This window comes from Mirounga leonina, unplaced genomic scaffold (assembly GCF_011800145.1).
Source record: "Mirounga leonina isolate KUSES-001 unplaced genomic scaffold, KU_Mleo_1.0 Mir_150, whole genome shotgun sequence".
NCBI classification, from domain to species: domain Eukaryota; kingdom Metazoa; phylum Chordata; class Mammalia; order Carnivora; family Phocidae; genus Mirounga; species Mirounga leonina.
The window spans coordinates 558,990-576,841 of NW_023270374.1; the positions used below are offsets into that span (position 1 = coordinate 558,990).

General features: G+C 43.7%; 1 protein-coding gene across 5 annotated transcripts in view; it reads right to left on the reverse strand.

Moving 5' to 3' along the window:
* The window catches only part of ENTPD6 (ectonucleoside triphosphate diphosphohydrolase 6), a 44,131-nt gene extending 26,505 nt beyond the window's left edge, over positions 1 to 17,626 (reverse strand). For 2 of the 5 annotated variants that reach the window (XM_035005724.1, XM_035005720.1), the window contains exons 1-2: positions 17,462 to 17,626; positions 1,046 to 1,369 (exon numbers count right to left, since the gene is read on the reverse strand). In XM_035005724.1, the coding sequence (XP_034861615.1) occupies positions 1,046 to 1,337 (292 nt within the window). In that variant the 5' untranslated portion in view covers positions 1,338 to 1,369; positions 17,462 to 17,626. The other 3 variants (XM_035005721.1, XM_035005723.1, XM_035005722.1) reach the window with 3 other exon arrangements.
* Positions 17,627 to 17,852: the final 226 nt, after the last annotated feature.

Here is a 17,852-nt window from a genome sequence, read left to right on the forward strand (position 1 = left end):
TGTACCTCTGAAACAAATAATACATTATATGTTAAAAAAAAAAAAAAGAAAAAGATAGCAGGAAGCGAAGAATGAAGGGGGGGGAAATTGGAGGGGGAGACGAACCATGAGAGACTATGGACTCTGAGAAACAAACTGAGGGTTCTAGAGGGGAGAGGGGTGGGGGGATGGGTTAGCCTGGTGATGGGTATTAAAGAGGGCACGTACTGAATGGAGCAGTGGGTGTTATATGCAAACAATGAATCATGGAACACTACATCAAAAACTAATGATGTAATGTATGGTGATTAACATAAAAAAAAAGTTGTCTTAAAACTTAAAACTCACTGGCTAGAAGCTGGAGAGTGACCCTCAGAGCTGGAGGGTACAAGAGGTGCCAGGGAAGGAGATCAAAGGGAGAAGGGATGAGTGCTGAGCTGGGCAGGGACTGGGTCTCCCCAGAGGAGCAGCTACAGGCAGAACACACACAAACTTCTTCCCTCTTGCCGGAAGCCTGCAGGCCCCCACCCTGGGGTTATAATGGGGCTCAGGCTCCAGCTCCCTCCTCACTGCTGAGGCCACTCTTATCGTCACTCTGACTGGACCCACCGGGCAGCACCATGTCAGTCTAGGTCCTAGGTCCTTGCTAGTTCATAACTTTCCCAGACTGCCTCATACTAGCCTGCGTCAGGGGCAACTTTCTGCCTTAAACTCTCCCAATGCAGCTTCTGGCCTAAGTCACGATCCCAGCCATCTGACCTGCTGCTGAATGCTGGGAAAGGACAGGCTACCCAACACCCTCAGGGATCTCAGCTGCCCTCAGATGGTCACCAGAAACTACTGTGAGTAAGGACAGTCAGAGGCTCCTGGGAAATTTAGATTCCTGGGCCCCAACCCATGCCTGAGCCAGTCTCTCTGGGAACCTGTATTTTTGACAAGCTCCCAGGTGAGTCCGAGGCAGGGCATCCAGCCCATCCACTGTCTCTAAGTGGAAGAGATCCCAAGAGCTCTGCTGTGAGTGAGGAGAGCCTAGCAGTGAGTGGTAAAGGCCTTCTACCCAACATACCTCCAGGCTGCCGGGCAAACTGGAAGATATGGACACGGGTGCCAGTGCTTCCTGCATCAAACATGATGCCGTAGAAAACCTCGTGACCACGTGCAGCTGTCCCTGGGGGACTGTGAGCCTGCTGGCCCCTCCGGGCCCCTGATGCCACCTCAGTGATGCTGAAGAAGGCCTGGGTGGCAGAGGCCCAGTGCCACTTGATGTAGGCGACATAGATGAACAGGCAAATGAACAGCCCCAGGGGGTACGCCACCTTTGTCATCTTCAGGTTTCCATTATTTGGTATTTTTCTCATTTCTCTGTCTGCTGAGGACTGTGCTGCAGTTGCTGGAGGAAAGGGAGGAGAAGCAGGAAAAACATGTTAGGCTACAAGCTTCTGGGGCAAGTCAGAAGTCCCTGTGCTCAGGGACAAAACATTGAGCCGAAACTGGTCTGCATTTTCCCCCTGGAATCAGAAGCTTCATTCAGTCCTCAAAGTGCTTCCAGAAGGTGTGAGCCCATTTTACAGAAGAGAACAGGAACCGGGTTTTACAAAGACTAGATAACTTGTTTGAGGTGGTAGGTCCTGGAGGGTCTGACTTGGGGCACAGACCCACAACTGCTGGCTCTAAGGCCTGAGCCTGGTCCCCAGCAAGTGCTGTTCCAGACAAGTGGCTTTGGGACTTGTTGCCACTTCAAACAGCCACATGTAAATGGTGTCCCCAAACCTTTCAAGGTACGGGAACACATGTCCAATCCATTCTTTAAATTCTCACTTCCTCTTCTATACAGATATTTAATTCTTAGAAGGCTTAAAGTCTCATCCCTTGGGGACTACAGAGAGCCCCAGCCATGTCTGAGAAACGCAGCTCATTTCTCTGGAAGTTTTACAGGAGATGTCTCTTTTCACTCATGTACTACACTCCGCCAAGGAGGAAATAATGCCTGTGTGCTTTCCAGCCTATGAAAATCTTACCTGAGTAGCAAAAGAACTAACTCAGCACCACTGTCTTTGGTTCAATGCCCCCTGTGCCCCCAAACGAAAGCATTTGTTCAGGCTTTCTTAGCAGCTTCTGGTGTAACACACCATGCGGGAACCTGAGGCTTCAAAGGACAAGAAGTGAGGTGCTTGATTCTCAGGGATACCCTACCCTTGGGGAATGTCCACCTGTGTCCATCCCTGACTTTGTCAGTTGTGGCAAGTGCAGTGGACACTCCTAGAGGTAAGGAGACAGGAAAGTGCCATTGTGAAAGCAAGACACATAACAGACCAATATGAACATGGATGCCAAAATTCTCACCAAGATACCAACCAATAGGATTCAACAGTACATTAAGAGGATTGTTCACCATGACCAAGTGGGATTTATTCCTGGGCTGCAAGGGTGGTTCAACATCTGCAAATCAATAAGTGTGATACAACACATTAATAAAAGAAAGGATAAGACCCATACGATCCTCTCAATTGATAAAGAAAAAGTATTTGATAAAATACAGTATCCTTTCTTGATTAAAACTCTTCACAGTGTAGGGATAGAGGGTACACCTCAATATCATAAAAGCCATCTATGAAAAGCCCACAGTGAATATCAGTCTCAATGGGGAAAAACTGAGAGCTTTTCCCCTAAGATCAGGAACACGACAGGGAGCCCACTCTCACCACTGTTGTTCAACATAGTACTAGAAGTCCTAGCCTCAGCAATCACAAACAAAAAGAAATAAAAGGCATCCAAATTGGCAAAGAAGTCAAACTGTCACTCTTCGCAGATGACATGATACTCTGTGGAAAACCCAAAAGACTCCACCCCAAAATTGCTATAACTCATACAGGAATTCAGCAAATCAGCTGCATTTCTATACACTAACAATGAGACAGAAGAAAGAGAAATTAAGGAATCGATCCCAATTATAATTGCACCAAAACCCGTAAGATACCTGGAAACAAACCTAACCAAAGAAGTAAAGGATCTGTACTCTGAAAACTATAGAACACTTATGACAGAAATTGAGGAGGACACAAAGAAATGGAAAAACATTCCATGCTCATGGATTGGAAGAACAAACATTGTTAAAATGTCTATGCTACCCAGAGCAATCTATACATTCAATGCAATCCCCATCGAAATACCATCAACATTTTCACAGAGCTGAAACAAATAATCCTAAAATTTGTATGAAACCAGAAAAGACCCCAAATACCCAGAGGAATGTTGAAAAAGAAAACCAAAGCCGGAGGCATCATGATTCAGGACTTCAAGCTCTACTACAAAGCTGTCATCATCAAGACAGCATGGTACTGGCACAATAACAGACACATAGATCAATGGAACAGAATAGAGAATCCAGAAATGGACCCTCAACTCTACGGTCAATTAATCTTCTACAAAGTAGGAAAGAATATTCAATGGAAAAAAAGACAGTCTCTTCAATATATGGTGCTGGGAAAATTGGACAGCCACATGCAGAAGAATGAAACTGGACCGTTTTCTTACACCACACACAAAAATAAACTTAAAATGGATGAAAGACCTAAATGTGAGATAGGAATCCATCAGAATCCTAGAGGAGAACGCAGGTAGCAACCTCTTTGACCTTGACCGCAGCAACTTCTTGCTAGACATGTCTCCAAAGACGAGAGAAACAAAGACAAAAATGAAATACTGGGACTTCATCAAGATAAAAAGCTTCTGCACAGCAAAGGAAATAGTCAAACCAATAGTCTCTTTTGAGACAACCGACAGAATGGGAGAAGATATTTGCAAATGACTTATCAAATAAAGGTAGTGTCCAAGATCTATAAAGAACTTATCAAACTCAACACCCATGGGCACCTGGGTGGCTCAGTCAGTTAAGCATCTGCCTTTGGCTCAGATCATGATCCCAGAGTCCTGGGATCCAGTCCTGCATTGGGCTCCCTGCTTGGCTTCTCCCTCTCCCCTTGCTTCTCCCCCCTGCTCATGCTTTCTCTTTGTCAAAAAAATAAATAAAACCTTTAAAAACCAAAAAACTCAACATCCAAAGAACAAATAATCCAGTCAAGAAATGGGCAGAAGACATGAACAGACATTTCTCCAAAGACATACAAATGGCCAACAGACAAATGAAAAAATGCTCAACATCACCTGACATCAGGGAAATCCAAATCAAATCCGTAAGATACCACCTCACACCAGTCAGAATGGCTAAAATTAACAAGTCAGGAAACAACAGATGTTGGTGAGGATGTGGAGAAAGGGGACCCTCTTACGCTGTTAGTGGGAATGCAAGCTGGTGCAGCCACTTTGGAAAACAGTAAGGAGGTTCCTCAAAAAGTTAAAAATAGAGCTATCCTATGACTCAGTGATTGCACCACTAGGTATTTACTCCAAAGATACAAATGGAGTGATTCGAAGAGGCATCTGCACCCTAATGTTTATAGCAGCAATGTCCACAGTAGTTAGACTGTGGAAAGAGCTGAGATGTGCATTGACAGATGAATAAAGAAGATGTGGTATATACATACAATGGAATATTATTGAGCCATCAAAAAAAAAATGAAATCTTACCATTTGCAATGACGTGTATGGAACTAGAGAGTATTATGCTAAGTGAAATAAGTCAATCAGAGAAAGACAATTATCATTATGATCTCACTCAGAGGTAGAATTTAAGAAAAAAACAGGATCACAGGGGAAGGGAGGGAAAAATAAAATAAGACGGAATCAGATAGGGAGACAAACCATGAGAGACTCTTAACCATAAGAAACAAACGGAGGATTGCTGGAGGGGAGGTTGGTGGGGGGGATGGGATAACTAGGTGATGGGCATTAAGGAGGACATGTGATGTAATGAACACTGGGTGTTATATGCAACTAATGAATCATTGAACTCTACCTCTGAAACGAATAATACACTATATGTTAATTGATTGAATTTAAATAAAATAAAATAAATTAAAAAAAAGAAAGCAGGATATGGGTTTGTGTTCTGTCCACAGCAGCATGTGACCGTGGGCAAATTAAACTTCACAGGGGGCTGGGGTCCTCATCTGTAAGGTAGAAAGCCACCAGATGATGCTGTCTGGGGATACAATGAGATGTGTGATGTGCTCAGAAGAGGACACAGAGAACACATACTGAATGCTGGCTTTACAGCAGGGCCGTGGGAGGTAACATCCCCTTAGAAGCAGGGACAGTGATGGGCAGGAGTGCTGGAAGATAGTGTGACTGCACTGTCTGTGGAGGGCCAGGGCTAGAAGTGCAGGGGTCAAACCTGTGGTGGTCTTTACACCAACCTCGAGGGTACCAGGGAAGAGGAGAAATGGAATGAAAGTGGCCCTTGGGGCGGGGGGTGGGGGGTGGGTGGGTGGGACAGAGTCCAGGCCTTCTGCAGCTACTCCTTTCCAGGATCTAGCCCTGCAGCCATACCTGGATGCCCTCAGGTCTGACCAGCACTGCCCAAACCTTTGGGCTGTCTCTGTGCTCCTACCTAAGGAATAGGCTTCTCCAGCGGCCCACCTCCCAAGCTTGGGCAGGGGGTAGGACAAATCACGCCCGCCCTCCTGAGCATCTGCTGTGCACAGGGCTGTGGGAATGCCTCTGCTAGCAAGACCAAGGAGCAAGCCTCCTTCCCAAGCCCCTGTTCCTGCCAGACTTTGGGCCTCTCTTGGGTCTCACTGCACTTAGGAGCTTCCTACTGCTCTCAAGATCATGTCACACCCCTGGGTGGGCCTAGCTCCTTACCAGCCTCTGCAGCTTTCCATCACCCTCTCTTGTCTTTGCTCACAGTGCTCTGAGAACCTAGTATCTCCTTCTGTTCTGTGTTCCCAGAATGCTCGTGCACCAACCTGGCTGGCCAAACTTGTCTTCATCCCCAAGCCTCAGCTGATATGTTATTGTCCCCACTTTCCCTGATCACCCACAACTTGAACAGCCTTCACCCCCATTATGCTCTCTCTGCACTCCCTGCCCTCTTCTGACCTGGCACCACCATAATTTATAACAATGTCAGGGTCTGTGGGATTAATTCCTAAAGGTCCAGGTCACCCTCTAGGCTATGAACTTCCAAGGGGCAGGGACTTAGCCTGTTTTGTGCCACTGCAGCTCAGTTGAGAACATAGGCCCTTATCTAGAAGGGTGGAGGACGCTCCTCTATCCCCATCTACCTCCCATACTGTTGCCAGACACACAGAAAAGTCCCTGTTTCAAATCCTTTAATGAGGAGAGGATGTCAGCAAGATGGTGGAATAGGGGGCCCTAGGCCTTTGTTACCCCATAGAAATATTAAAAAAAAATTGGGACTTGTTAAAATATTTTTTATAAGAGTCCTGAAAAACAGTCAAAGATCTATAGATCTATAAGCAAATGCCCAATCAAGAAGTCACATTCAGGGACGCCTGGGTGGCTCAGTCAGTTAGGTGTCTGTCTTTGGCTCAGGTCATGATCCCAGGGTCCTGGGATCAAGTCCTGCATCGGGCTCCTTGCTCAGCAGGGAGCCTGCTTCTCTCTCTGCCTGCCGCTCCCCCTGCTTGCATGTTCTCTCTCTCTGAAAGATAAGCAAAATCTTTTAAAAAATAAACTTAAAAAAAAAAGTCACATTCAGAATGGTCGGAAGTTTTGTGGTGTTTACTCACCCTTGCTCCACCCCTCCCTGCATAGCATGGTCTAAAGGAAGCAGCAGTCCAGTGCCTATCTCCTTCCCTCAAACTGGAGAGAGCAGAACATCATCCTAACCTGTCTTGGGGCTGGTCTCTGTTTTGCCCGACTTAGAACTCAGAGCTCAGATGGGGGAAAAGTGTGGAAGGCCGTTGTGGGTACCACTTTTTTTTTTTTTAATTTTTATTTATTTATTTATTTATTCATTTATTTTAAAAGATTTTATTTGTGAGAGAGAGAGAGAGAGAGCGTGCACGCACAAGCAGGGGAAGCAGCAGGCAAAGGGAGAAGTAGGCTCCCCGCTGAGCAGGGAGCCCGATGTGGGACTTAATCCCAGCGGATCATGACCTTAGCTGAAGGCAGGCGCTTAACCGATTGAGCCACCCAGGCATCCCAGTTGTGGATACTTCTTGTGAAAGTCAGAGGGTGACTACAGAGCCAAACATGCCTGAGGCAAGAGGCTGGTATGTGTTTGGGGGGAAGAAATAATAGAACATCAAAGGCCTAAGAAAGAGCATGGCTGAAACTGTTTGAGAAATTAAGACATTTAAAAGCAGCCATAATATATGGGGGAATTGAAACTAACACACACACAGGCCCAGGCAACACATGTTCAGAAAAAATCCTGAGAAGACCTTAAGCCTTTGCCTTGGGCTGACTCCAAGGCTCAGACACATCCTGTTAATTAGTGAAGGTCTTTCATGGCACAGAGCCAGTCTGCAAAGACTGGGAGAGGTGGCTATTTTCTCAAATGCTCAATTTTTCAACAACAACAAAGATCACAAGGCATATAAAGAAACAGGAAAATATGGTCCATTCAAAGAAGAAAAAGTGGCAGAAACTGTCCCTGAAGAAATACAGGCATTGGATGTACTAGATAAAGACTTAAAACAACTGTCTTACATATGCTGAAAGAGCTAAAGAAAACATAAGAACTGAAAGAAACTAGGAAAATGATATAGGACAACAAAATGAGAGTATCAATGAAGAGACAGAAATTGTAAAAAGGAACTAAACAAATTGTGGGGGTGAAAAGTACAGTAACACATTATAATCAAACTGCTGAAAGCCAGGAAAAAAAAAATCTTGAAAGCAGCAAGAGAAAAGTAATTCATCATGCACAAAGGATCCTTAATAAGATTATCAACTCATTTCTCAGCAGAAACTTTGGAGGCCAGAAAGCAGTGGGATGATATATTCCAACTGCTGAAAGAAAAAAATCTGTCAACTGAGAATTTTGTATTCAGTAAAACTATCCTTCAAAAATGAAGGTGAAATTAAGGCATTCCAAGATAGATAAAAACTGAGGGAGGTCATTACCAATAGACCTGCCCTATAGCAAATGCTAAAGGCTGAAATGAAAAGATGCTAGACAGTAACTGAAAGCCATGAGAAATATAAAGATCTCCAGTAAAGTTATATACATGGACAAATACAACAACCAGTATTACTGTATATTTGGTTTATAACTCCACTTTTTATTTTCTTCAGTATTTAAAAGACAAAGGCTGTGATATCAAAAACATAAATTAGGGAGACATACAGATATAAAGGAGTATCATATGCAATTTGAGCTAGGCTGGGATAGACTGTTATAATTTTAGGATGTTATAGGTAATCTCTGTGGTAACCCCAAAGAAAATACCTAGAAATATATACAAAAGGAAATGAGAAGGCAATCAATACTATCCCTAGGAAAAAATCAATTAAACACAAAGGAAGGCAATAATGGAGGAAAATGAGTGACAAAAATAGCTAAGACATACACAAAATAAAATGGCAAAAGTAGTTCTTCCCTGTCAGTACTTTAAATGTAAAAGGATTAAACTCCCCAACCACAATGCATAGAGTAGCTGAATGGATAAAAAAACAAAATCCAACCATATGCTTCTACAAGAGACTTACTTTAGATCTAAGGGCCCATATAGACTTAAGGTAAAAGGATGAAAAAAGATTCCATGAAAAGAGTAACCAAAAGGGAGGAGAATATCTACACTAATATCAGACAAAACAGACTTTAAGTCAAAAACTGTCACAAGAAATAAAAACATGTATCACTGTATAATAATAAAAGGATCAAGTCACCAGTAAAATAAAATAATTGTAAACATATACACCAGAGCTCCTAAATATATGAAGCAAACAGAACTGAAAGGAGAAGTAGACAGTCATACAATAACAGTGGGAGAATTCAGTATCCTGCTTTCAATAAAGTATAGAAAAATCAGACAGAGATCAATAAGGAAATAGGGGACTTGAACAACACTAAAGACCAACTGGACCTAACAGGCACATACAGACCACCCAACAGCAGCAGCATATACGTTCTTCTCAAGTGCACATGGAACATCCTCCAGGATAGATGACATGACAGGATACAGAACATGTGTCAATATATTTTAGAAGATTACAGTCAAAGTATATTTTCTGATCAAAATGGAATGAAACTAGAAGTTAATCGGAGAAGGAAAGATGGAAAATTCTCAAACACATGGAAACTACACACCACACTCTTTTTTTTTTTTTAAGATTTTATTTATTTGAGATAGAACAAGAGAGAGAGCATGAGCGGGGGCGGGGCAGAGGAAGAAGCAGGCTCCCCACTGAGCAGAAAGCCCAATGCAGGGCTTGATCCCAGGACCCTGAGATCATGACCTGTGCCGAAGGCAGATGCTTAACCAACTGAGCCACCCAGGGGCCCCTAAATACCACACTCTTAAACAACCAATGGGTCATAAAAGAAATCAAAAGGGAAATCAGAAAATATCTTGTGACAAATGAAAATGAAAACACAACATATCAAAACTTATGGAATGCAATGAAAGCAGTACCAATAGGGAAAATGATACACGTAAATGCTTACATAAAAGGAGAAGATTTCAAACCAACAACCTAACCGTACATCTTAAGGAACTAGAAAAAGAACAAATTATTTATTTATTTATTTTTAAACATTTTCTTTTTTTTAATTTAAATTCAATTAGCCAACATATCATTAGTTTCAAATGTAGTGTTCAGTAATTCATCAGTTGCATATAACACCCCATGCTCATCACATCAGGTACCCTCCTTAATGCCCATGACTAAGTTACCCCATCCTCCCACCCACCTCCCTCCCTATTTTTAAATATTTTTAATTTTTATTTATTTATTTTTAAGTATCCTCCACACCCAGCATGCAGCCCAATATGGGGCTTGAACTCATGACCCTGAGATGAAGACCTGAGTGGAGATCAAGATTCGGACGCTTAACTGACTGAGCCACCCAGGTTCTCCAAAAAAGAATTAAACACAAAGCTAGAAGAAAAGAAACAATAAAAATTAAAGCAGGATAAATAGAGGATAGAAAAACAAGAGAGAAAAGTCCATGAAACCAAGAGTTGGTTCTTTGAAAAGATCACCATAACTGAAACCTTTAGCTATCTTGACTAAGAAATAAAGAGAAAAGACTCAAATTATAACTAAAATCAGAAATGAAAGAGGGAACATTACTACTGATTTTATAGAATGAAAATGCTTATGAGAGTATTATGAACAGTTGTACACTAATAAATTGGATGACCTAGACAAAATCAACAAATTCCGAAACACATAACCTACAAAGAAGAATTATGAAGAAATCTAAAGACCTATAACTAGTAAGGAGACCAAATCAGTAATCAAAAATCTCCCAACAAAGAAAAGCCCTGGACCAAATGAATACTGACTTGTTAGTCACCTCTGATTTTACCAAACATTTCAAGAATTCCAAAATCTTCTAAAAAAAACAAAAAGGGCGCCTGGGTGGCTCAGTCGTTGAGCGTCTGCCTTCGGCTCAGGTCATGATCCCAGGGTCCTGGGATCGGGTCCCACATTGGGCTCCCTGCTCTGCGGGAAGCCTGCTTCTCCCTCTCCGGCTCCCCCTGCTTGTGTTCCTGCTCTCGCTATGTCTCTCTCTGTCAAAAAAATAAATAAAAATCTAAAAAAAAAAAAAAAAGAATTCCAAAATCTTCCCAAAAAATGAAGAGAAGGGACCACTTTTTAACTCATTCTATGAGGCCAGCATTACCCTAACACCAAAACCAGACAAAGACACTACAAAAAAATATAGACCATCATTCCTTATGAATAGTGACGCAAAAATCCTTGACAAATAACAGCAAACTGAATTCAACCACATAGCAAAGGGACCAAGTGGGATTTATTCCTGGAATACAAAGATGGTTCAAGACTTGAAAATCCATCAAGGCAAATATATCACATTAACAGAATAAAGGGGGGGGGAGCGCCTCGGTGGCTCAGTCAGTTAAGCATCCAACTCTTGATTTTGGCTCACGTCATGATCTTGGGGTCGTGAGATCTGGCCTCACACTGGACTCTGTGCTCAGCACAGAGTCTGCCTGTCCCTCTCCCTCTGCTCCTCCCCTTGCTCCCATACACTCCCTCTCTGAAATAAATAAAAATAAAATCTTAAAAAAAAAAAAAACAGAATAAAGGGAAAAATTGATATGATCATCTCAATCGATGCAGAAAAAACATTTAATCAAATATGATACCTTTCCATAATGAAAACAACCAACAAACAAAAATAGAAGGAAACTACCTCAACATAATTAAGGCCATATATGCAAACCCAACAGCTAACATCATACTCAGTGGTGAAAAACTGAAAACTTTTACTTTAAAATCAGGAACAAGAAAGGAGGTCTGTTTTCAACACTTCCATTCAACATAGTATTAGAAGTTCTAGCCAGACCAATTAGGAAAGAAAAAGAAATAAAAGGCATGCAAATTAGGAAGGAAGAAGTAAAATTATTTGTTCATAGATTACATGATCTTACATGTAGAAAGCCCTAAGGATTCCACAGGAAAGGAAAATAACTGTTAGAACTAATAAATTCAACAAGGTTACAGAACACAATATTAACACAAAAAATCGGTTGTTTCTATCCATTATAATGAACAATTTGAAAAAGAATTTAAGAAAACAATTCTATTTACAATAGCATCAAAAAGAATAAAATACTTAAGAATAAAGTTAACCAAGGAGGTGAAAGACTTGTACCCTGAACACTACAAAACATAGCTGAAAGAAAATTAAGAGTCAAATAAATAGTATAAAGATAGCCTGTGTTCATGGATGAGAAGACTTAATATTGATAAAGGTATCAATACTAGCTACAGTGGTCCACAGATTCAATGCAATCCCTATAAAAATCCAAATGATTTTTTTTTTTGCAGAGACAGAAAAAAAAAATCCTAAAATTCATAAGGAATCTCAAGGGACCCCAAATCACAAAACAATCCTGAAAAAGAACAAAGTTGAAGCCTCATACTTCCTGATTTCAAAATAAAGCCACAGTAATAAACAACTTGTGGTAGTGGTATCAAGACAGGCACAAAGACCAATGAAACAGAATAGAAAGCCCAGAAATAAATCCTCACGTACATGGTAAAATGATCTTTGACAAGGGTACCAAGACCATTCATGGGGGAAAGGACGGTCTCTTTAACAAATGGTACTGGGAAAACTGGATATCCACCTAAAAAAGACTGAAGTTGGATCCTACCTTACACCATATGCAGAAATTAACCCAAAATGGATTGAAGACCTAACTATAAAACAAACTCCTAGAAAAAAATATAGTAGAAAAGCTTTGTAGCATTAAATTTGGCAATGATTTCTTGGATAAGTACCAGAAGCAAAAACAGGACAGCAAAAAGACAAATGTGACAAATTAAAAAAACTTCATGCATCAATGGACACTAACCACAGAGAAAAAAGGCACCCCACAGGATGGGAGGACATATTTGCAAATCATATCTGATCAGGGATTAATACTTGGAATATAGAGAACTAAAACTCGACAATGAAAAAAAACCAAGCAACTTAATTCATAGTATGAATACATGCAGAGCAACTGGATACACACCTCTTTAAAGATATATAAATGACCAACAAGCATATGAAAAGATGCTCAACAGCACTAATCATAAGATGTGCAAAACCACAATGACTTATCATCTCACAACCATTAGGATAGCCACATAAAACAACAAAAAATAACAAGTGTTGGAAAGGATGTGGAGAAATTAGAACCTCTGTGGGATATATTTTAAAGATTTTATTTATTTGACAGAGAGAAAGAGAGAGAGTGCTTGCGCACAAGCAGGGGGAGAGGGGGAGCCGCAGGCAGAGGGAGAGGGAGAAGCAGGCTTCCTGTTGAGCAGGGAGCCCAATGCAGGGCTTGATCCCAGGACCCTGAGATCATGACCTGAGCCGAAGGCAGACGCTTAACTGACTGAGCCACCTAGACGTCCCCCTCTGTGGGATTATAAAATGGTTGAGCCACTAGTGAGAGTAGTATGGAAGCTCCTCAAAAACTAAAAATAGAATCACCATATTGATCCAACAATCTTATTTTTGCATCAGAAATGCAGAAACGCATTATATCAGAAAAAGAATTGAAAGCTCACTGCCACATTATTCACAATAGCCAAGAGATGGAAGCAGCCCAAAAATCCATTGATAGATAAATGGATAAAGAAAATGTGGTGTACATACACAATAGATTATTATTCAGCCTTAGAACGGAAGGAAACTCTGACACATGCTACAACATGGATGAACCTTGAACACACTATGCTAAATGAAGTCAGTCAGTCACAACTGAACTAATATTCCACTTATTATGAATTACCTAGAGTACTCAAATCCAGAGACAGAGAGTAGAACAGTGGTTCCAGGGGTTGGGCTAAGGCAGGGAATGAGGAGCTATTGTTTAATGAGTGCAGAGATTCAGTTTGGGAAGATGAAAAAGTTCTGGAGATGGATGGCTGTAATGGGCACAACAATGTGAATGTAATGAATGCCACTAACTGTATACTTAAAATCGTTGAAATGGTAAATTTTATATGTATTTTATCATAAGAAAAAAAAATCCTTTAATGGCTCTGAGGCCAGGCAGGTAACATAAATGAGTTCTGTGGGCACAGGACTAAAGGCAGTGGTGGTGGGAGAAGGAAGAGGGCTGGGCCTGCTCATTGCATCAAATGTTTTAAAGTTTCAGTCCTGCCTCACTCTCAACAGCAGTAGCAGGTCATGCCTTATTGAGATTCTTTCTGCCTTAAACTTTTTTTTTTTTTTAAGATCTTGTTCTGTTGGTCCTTTCTCCATACCTCTACAAAATCTACCCAAGATGCTTACTGCCACTCTGAACCTTGGCAGCTAGAGGCTTCTCTCTTGGGCTCTTTGGTGCTCTATACACTTCCACTCCCTAAGTAAGCAGTATGTGGAGCTATTCATTTGTGCCTTTCTTCTCTCTGGTTAGGGTGCCTCTCTAGAAACGGGGACCAGCCCACTCTTCCCTGGGTCTTCCAACCCTGACACAAGGCCAGAGCCCAGCAGCCACTCAGTCAATACTACTTGCTGGTGAAGGAGGCTAGCTGATGGAGCCATCAGCAATGCTTCAGGACCCAGACGATGACCACCAACAGAAGTAGGCCATTTGGGCAGGAGACTACAGTGACCAGGTTTTCAACATGTCAAGTTTGAAATGACAGCAGAACATCAGTCAGAAATGGAACTGACCCTTGTGAGATAGCAGGTTTGGGGTTGGGACCTGGGAAATGATCCGCAGTAAAAGGATGTTAGCTAAGATCAGGAGTGAAGACATCAATGACAGAAGACCCAGGGACGAGCAGAGGCTGAGATGTGACCTGGGGAATGCCCGTCCCCAGGTAGCCAGCGCTCACCCTACAACTAGCCTTCTCACAGGCCTCCCTTCGTTAGGTTACTGTAACCCAGAGTTTTCCACTGCTAACAGATCATTAAACAAAAGTATTTATAGACAATGTTCTAAAGCAGCTATCTCTAAGGATGAATAAGGACACAAAAGTAATACTAACATAACTCAGTGTTTTATAAGATTTTTTTTTTAAAGATTTTATTTATCTATTTGACACAAAGAGACACAGTGAGAGAGGGAACACAAGCAGGGGGAGTGGGAGAGGGAGAAGCAGGCTTCCCGTGAGCAGGGAGCCCGATGCGGGGCTCGATCCCAGGACCCTGGGATCATGACCTGAGCCGAAGGCAGATGCTTAACGACTGAGCCACCCAGGCGCCCCTAAGATCCCTCCTTTTTTCTTTTTTTTTGCTTGCTCTCCTGTCCCTCTCGACCAGTGGGCCAGGGCAGCACAGGTATAAGACCCTTTTACATAATCAACTTTTATCATGTCCTATGTTACTCTAAGAACCATGACCTACATGATCAGATTAACAGGTAGTATAGCAAATTTTGAGGCAAAGGTTGCTCTTTGTTAAATTTGTCTACCCACTAAAAAAATACCCTTTACATATGCTACATCCTGTTAACAGAGACCCACAAGGCCAGCACTTATACCACACAACAGACAACAACTTATTTACATATAACAGCGCCAAGGCCCAGGGAATATTTGGAAACAGACTTGTCTGGAATCACACAGCTGGCATGTGGCAAGGCACAGACAAGACTTTCTGGCTTCTGTCTCCAAATTAAATGTGCTCCATCATTTCACTTTCCCTATTAATGTTAAGACTCTAGACAACCAAAAAATACTCACATAAAATTACATGCATATAATTGTCACAGTTACACACCAACAGGCTCAGCATGACATAAACAGAGTCCAAACCGAAAATAACATTTAAGGGAGCACAGAGCCAGGAAGAGCCTGGCCCATAGGCACCTCCATGTCCTAAAGGCTCAAACCTAAAAGCCAGTTTCATTCCATTGGGTTAAGGTGTTCAGTAATACTAAGTACTATGAGACAACTTCCAGAGGAGCAAATCACGTTTCCATGAGCACCACTAACACCATAGTGTAAATGTGTCAACCAGGTCCTTCCTAGAGGTCCACTCAAGAAAACAACTCAGCTTTAATTTTGTCCTTTAAAGGAGAGAGAGAGAATCTAGAACAAGGCTATAAGGAAGGTAAGCCAGGTGTGGAATAAGGAGTAGGCTGGGAGTAGGGTGGGGCAGGATGTAAGGTGCACAAAAGCCAAGAGAGGTTTGGCTCAGCAAACCTTGCTCCCATCTGGCTCCTGTTGGGGGCTGCCCTGTGTCAGGTGGAGGTCGGGGTCAGGGAGAATTTGGGTATGGAGTAGTGATGCCGGAGGCAGGTGCCTGCCCCATCCCTCAGCTAGCTTTCTAGGAGCTGGGGAAGGCAGGTGAGCTCTTGGGAGATACAAGCTTTATCTGATTTGGATCAGTGGCCACACAATCTGTTAGCCAGTTTCTTCAAGGTTTTCAGTTAAAGTACACAAAGAGCCATGTGTGCAATGACTGCCACATATGCTAAAAACCTATCCAAAATTATACGACATTAACAAACCACCACTTATTCTCCTAGAGGTTTAAATTGACTTTTCTCTCCTTCTCTGAAAAAAAGTATACATACATGAGTCAGCCCTGTTAACACCACCAGTTGTTTCCTTTTCACAAGACACAGTGGGCGGGGAAGCTCTTCCAAGATCTCTTTACATGGTTGTCCACCTCTCTGGTTTTCATATTAGGTTCCACAAGGGAGACAGACACACATATTAGCCAACTGATGCTTACGAGGGAAGGAATGGGGGGTACAGAAAACAATTTCTGGGTTTATACTACTATGCTCCCCCCCCCAACAGAACCTTCCCCAGACAAAACCTAATCCCCCATCCATCACGGCTCCTGCACAGTGGGTCAGAAAGCCCTTGTAATCACAGTTGCTATCCACCTATCCCCAAGGAACCTCCCTCCTAGAGTTTCAGATTCCCTCACTGGGGGTGCGGGGGGTGGGGTGGGGGTGGGGGAGGCTATGGGCTAGGACCTCCACAGGATCCTGAAGAATGTATGGCCTGGTATGCATGATCCTGGAATACACGTGTGTGTAGGGACAACTGGAGCTACCCAGGCACTTCTGGATGAATGATTCTTTTGGATGGACGCCTGGGATATGGAGGACTTTGCTCGTCATAATCTACAAAAACAATTCAGGCTTTCCTCCAACCCTTAAAACCATTTTATGGCTCCTAGCTGAACTTAAGATAACCACCACCCTTCCTTCCATGGCCCCCTGCCCATCTGTCCCTTCTCTTTTACTCTCCTGCCTCTTCAAGGCTTTCCACTGAAGGGAGTCGAGCCTGGTGTCCAGCTCTATCCACCTCAGGGTGTCTCTCTCTCTGGTAGCCTGGAGCACTGCTGGCTCATGCCTCAGCTCAGGCAGAACCACCTTGAGCTCTTCTTCTGGTCACCACAGCAATGTCAGAATTTATTGTCCTCACAACTGCAGTACTGTCAGAATGGCACTATCTTGCCTGTTACTTGGGCTTCCCAACTGGGCTGTGAGGCCCAGGAGGGAAGGGGCCTTGCCAGTCCTTCCCCTATTGGATCTCCTGCACCTGGCACAGCCCTGGGAAGCGGGTCAGCAAATGCTGAATGAATGAATGCAGCAAGCTCCAGGATTCCTGGGGGTAGAGACCCTTGCTGTCTGGCCCACCCAGTTTCTAGAACACGGATTGTTCCTCTCACAGGTCAGCGGAGTCCAGAGTTCTGGGAAGACTAATGGAGCCAGGACAAGAAGGCAGCAAGACGGAAGACCCGCGTGCGAATAACCGAGAGTCCGCCTGCAGGAGCCACTGCTAGAGACCCAGGAGCTGACAGGTGTGTGCGTCTGGACCCCCCAGGCCCCGACCCGCCTCCACTCGGACCCCTCCTCCAGCGCGCCGCACGCCGGGCTGCCCACGTGCAGCTACCTGGGCCCGGCGGACCCCGCCAGCCCCACACACGCCTCAGGCCCGCCCTTACCCTGCAGGGTCCCCTCTGCCCTACCACGGAGGGAGGTTCCGTTTCCCGAGAGCACGCGGGCAACCGAGGAAGCTTCCCTGCTCTCGCTCCCGGGCCGGCGTTACCAGGGCCTCCGCCCACAGGCCGCGAGCCGGCAGATCCCGGGAGCCTGAGCCCCGCCCACGTGCACGTCGTGTCACAGGCCGGGCGGAGCTGGGCGTTTGGGGCCCAGCGCGCAGGCGCGGCGTATGGACGGGGCGCAGCGGGCTCTGCTGCGCAGGCGCGGCCGTGTTTTCTGGTTGGGTAGTTCTCGTTCCCTTCAGGCTAGTTTCGGCTAGTGTCGGCTCTGACCCGGGACTTTACCTGTCTGGCCTCCAGCGCCCCAGTGCAGCCCTCGCCGGCCGGATTCGGC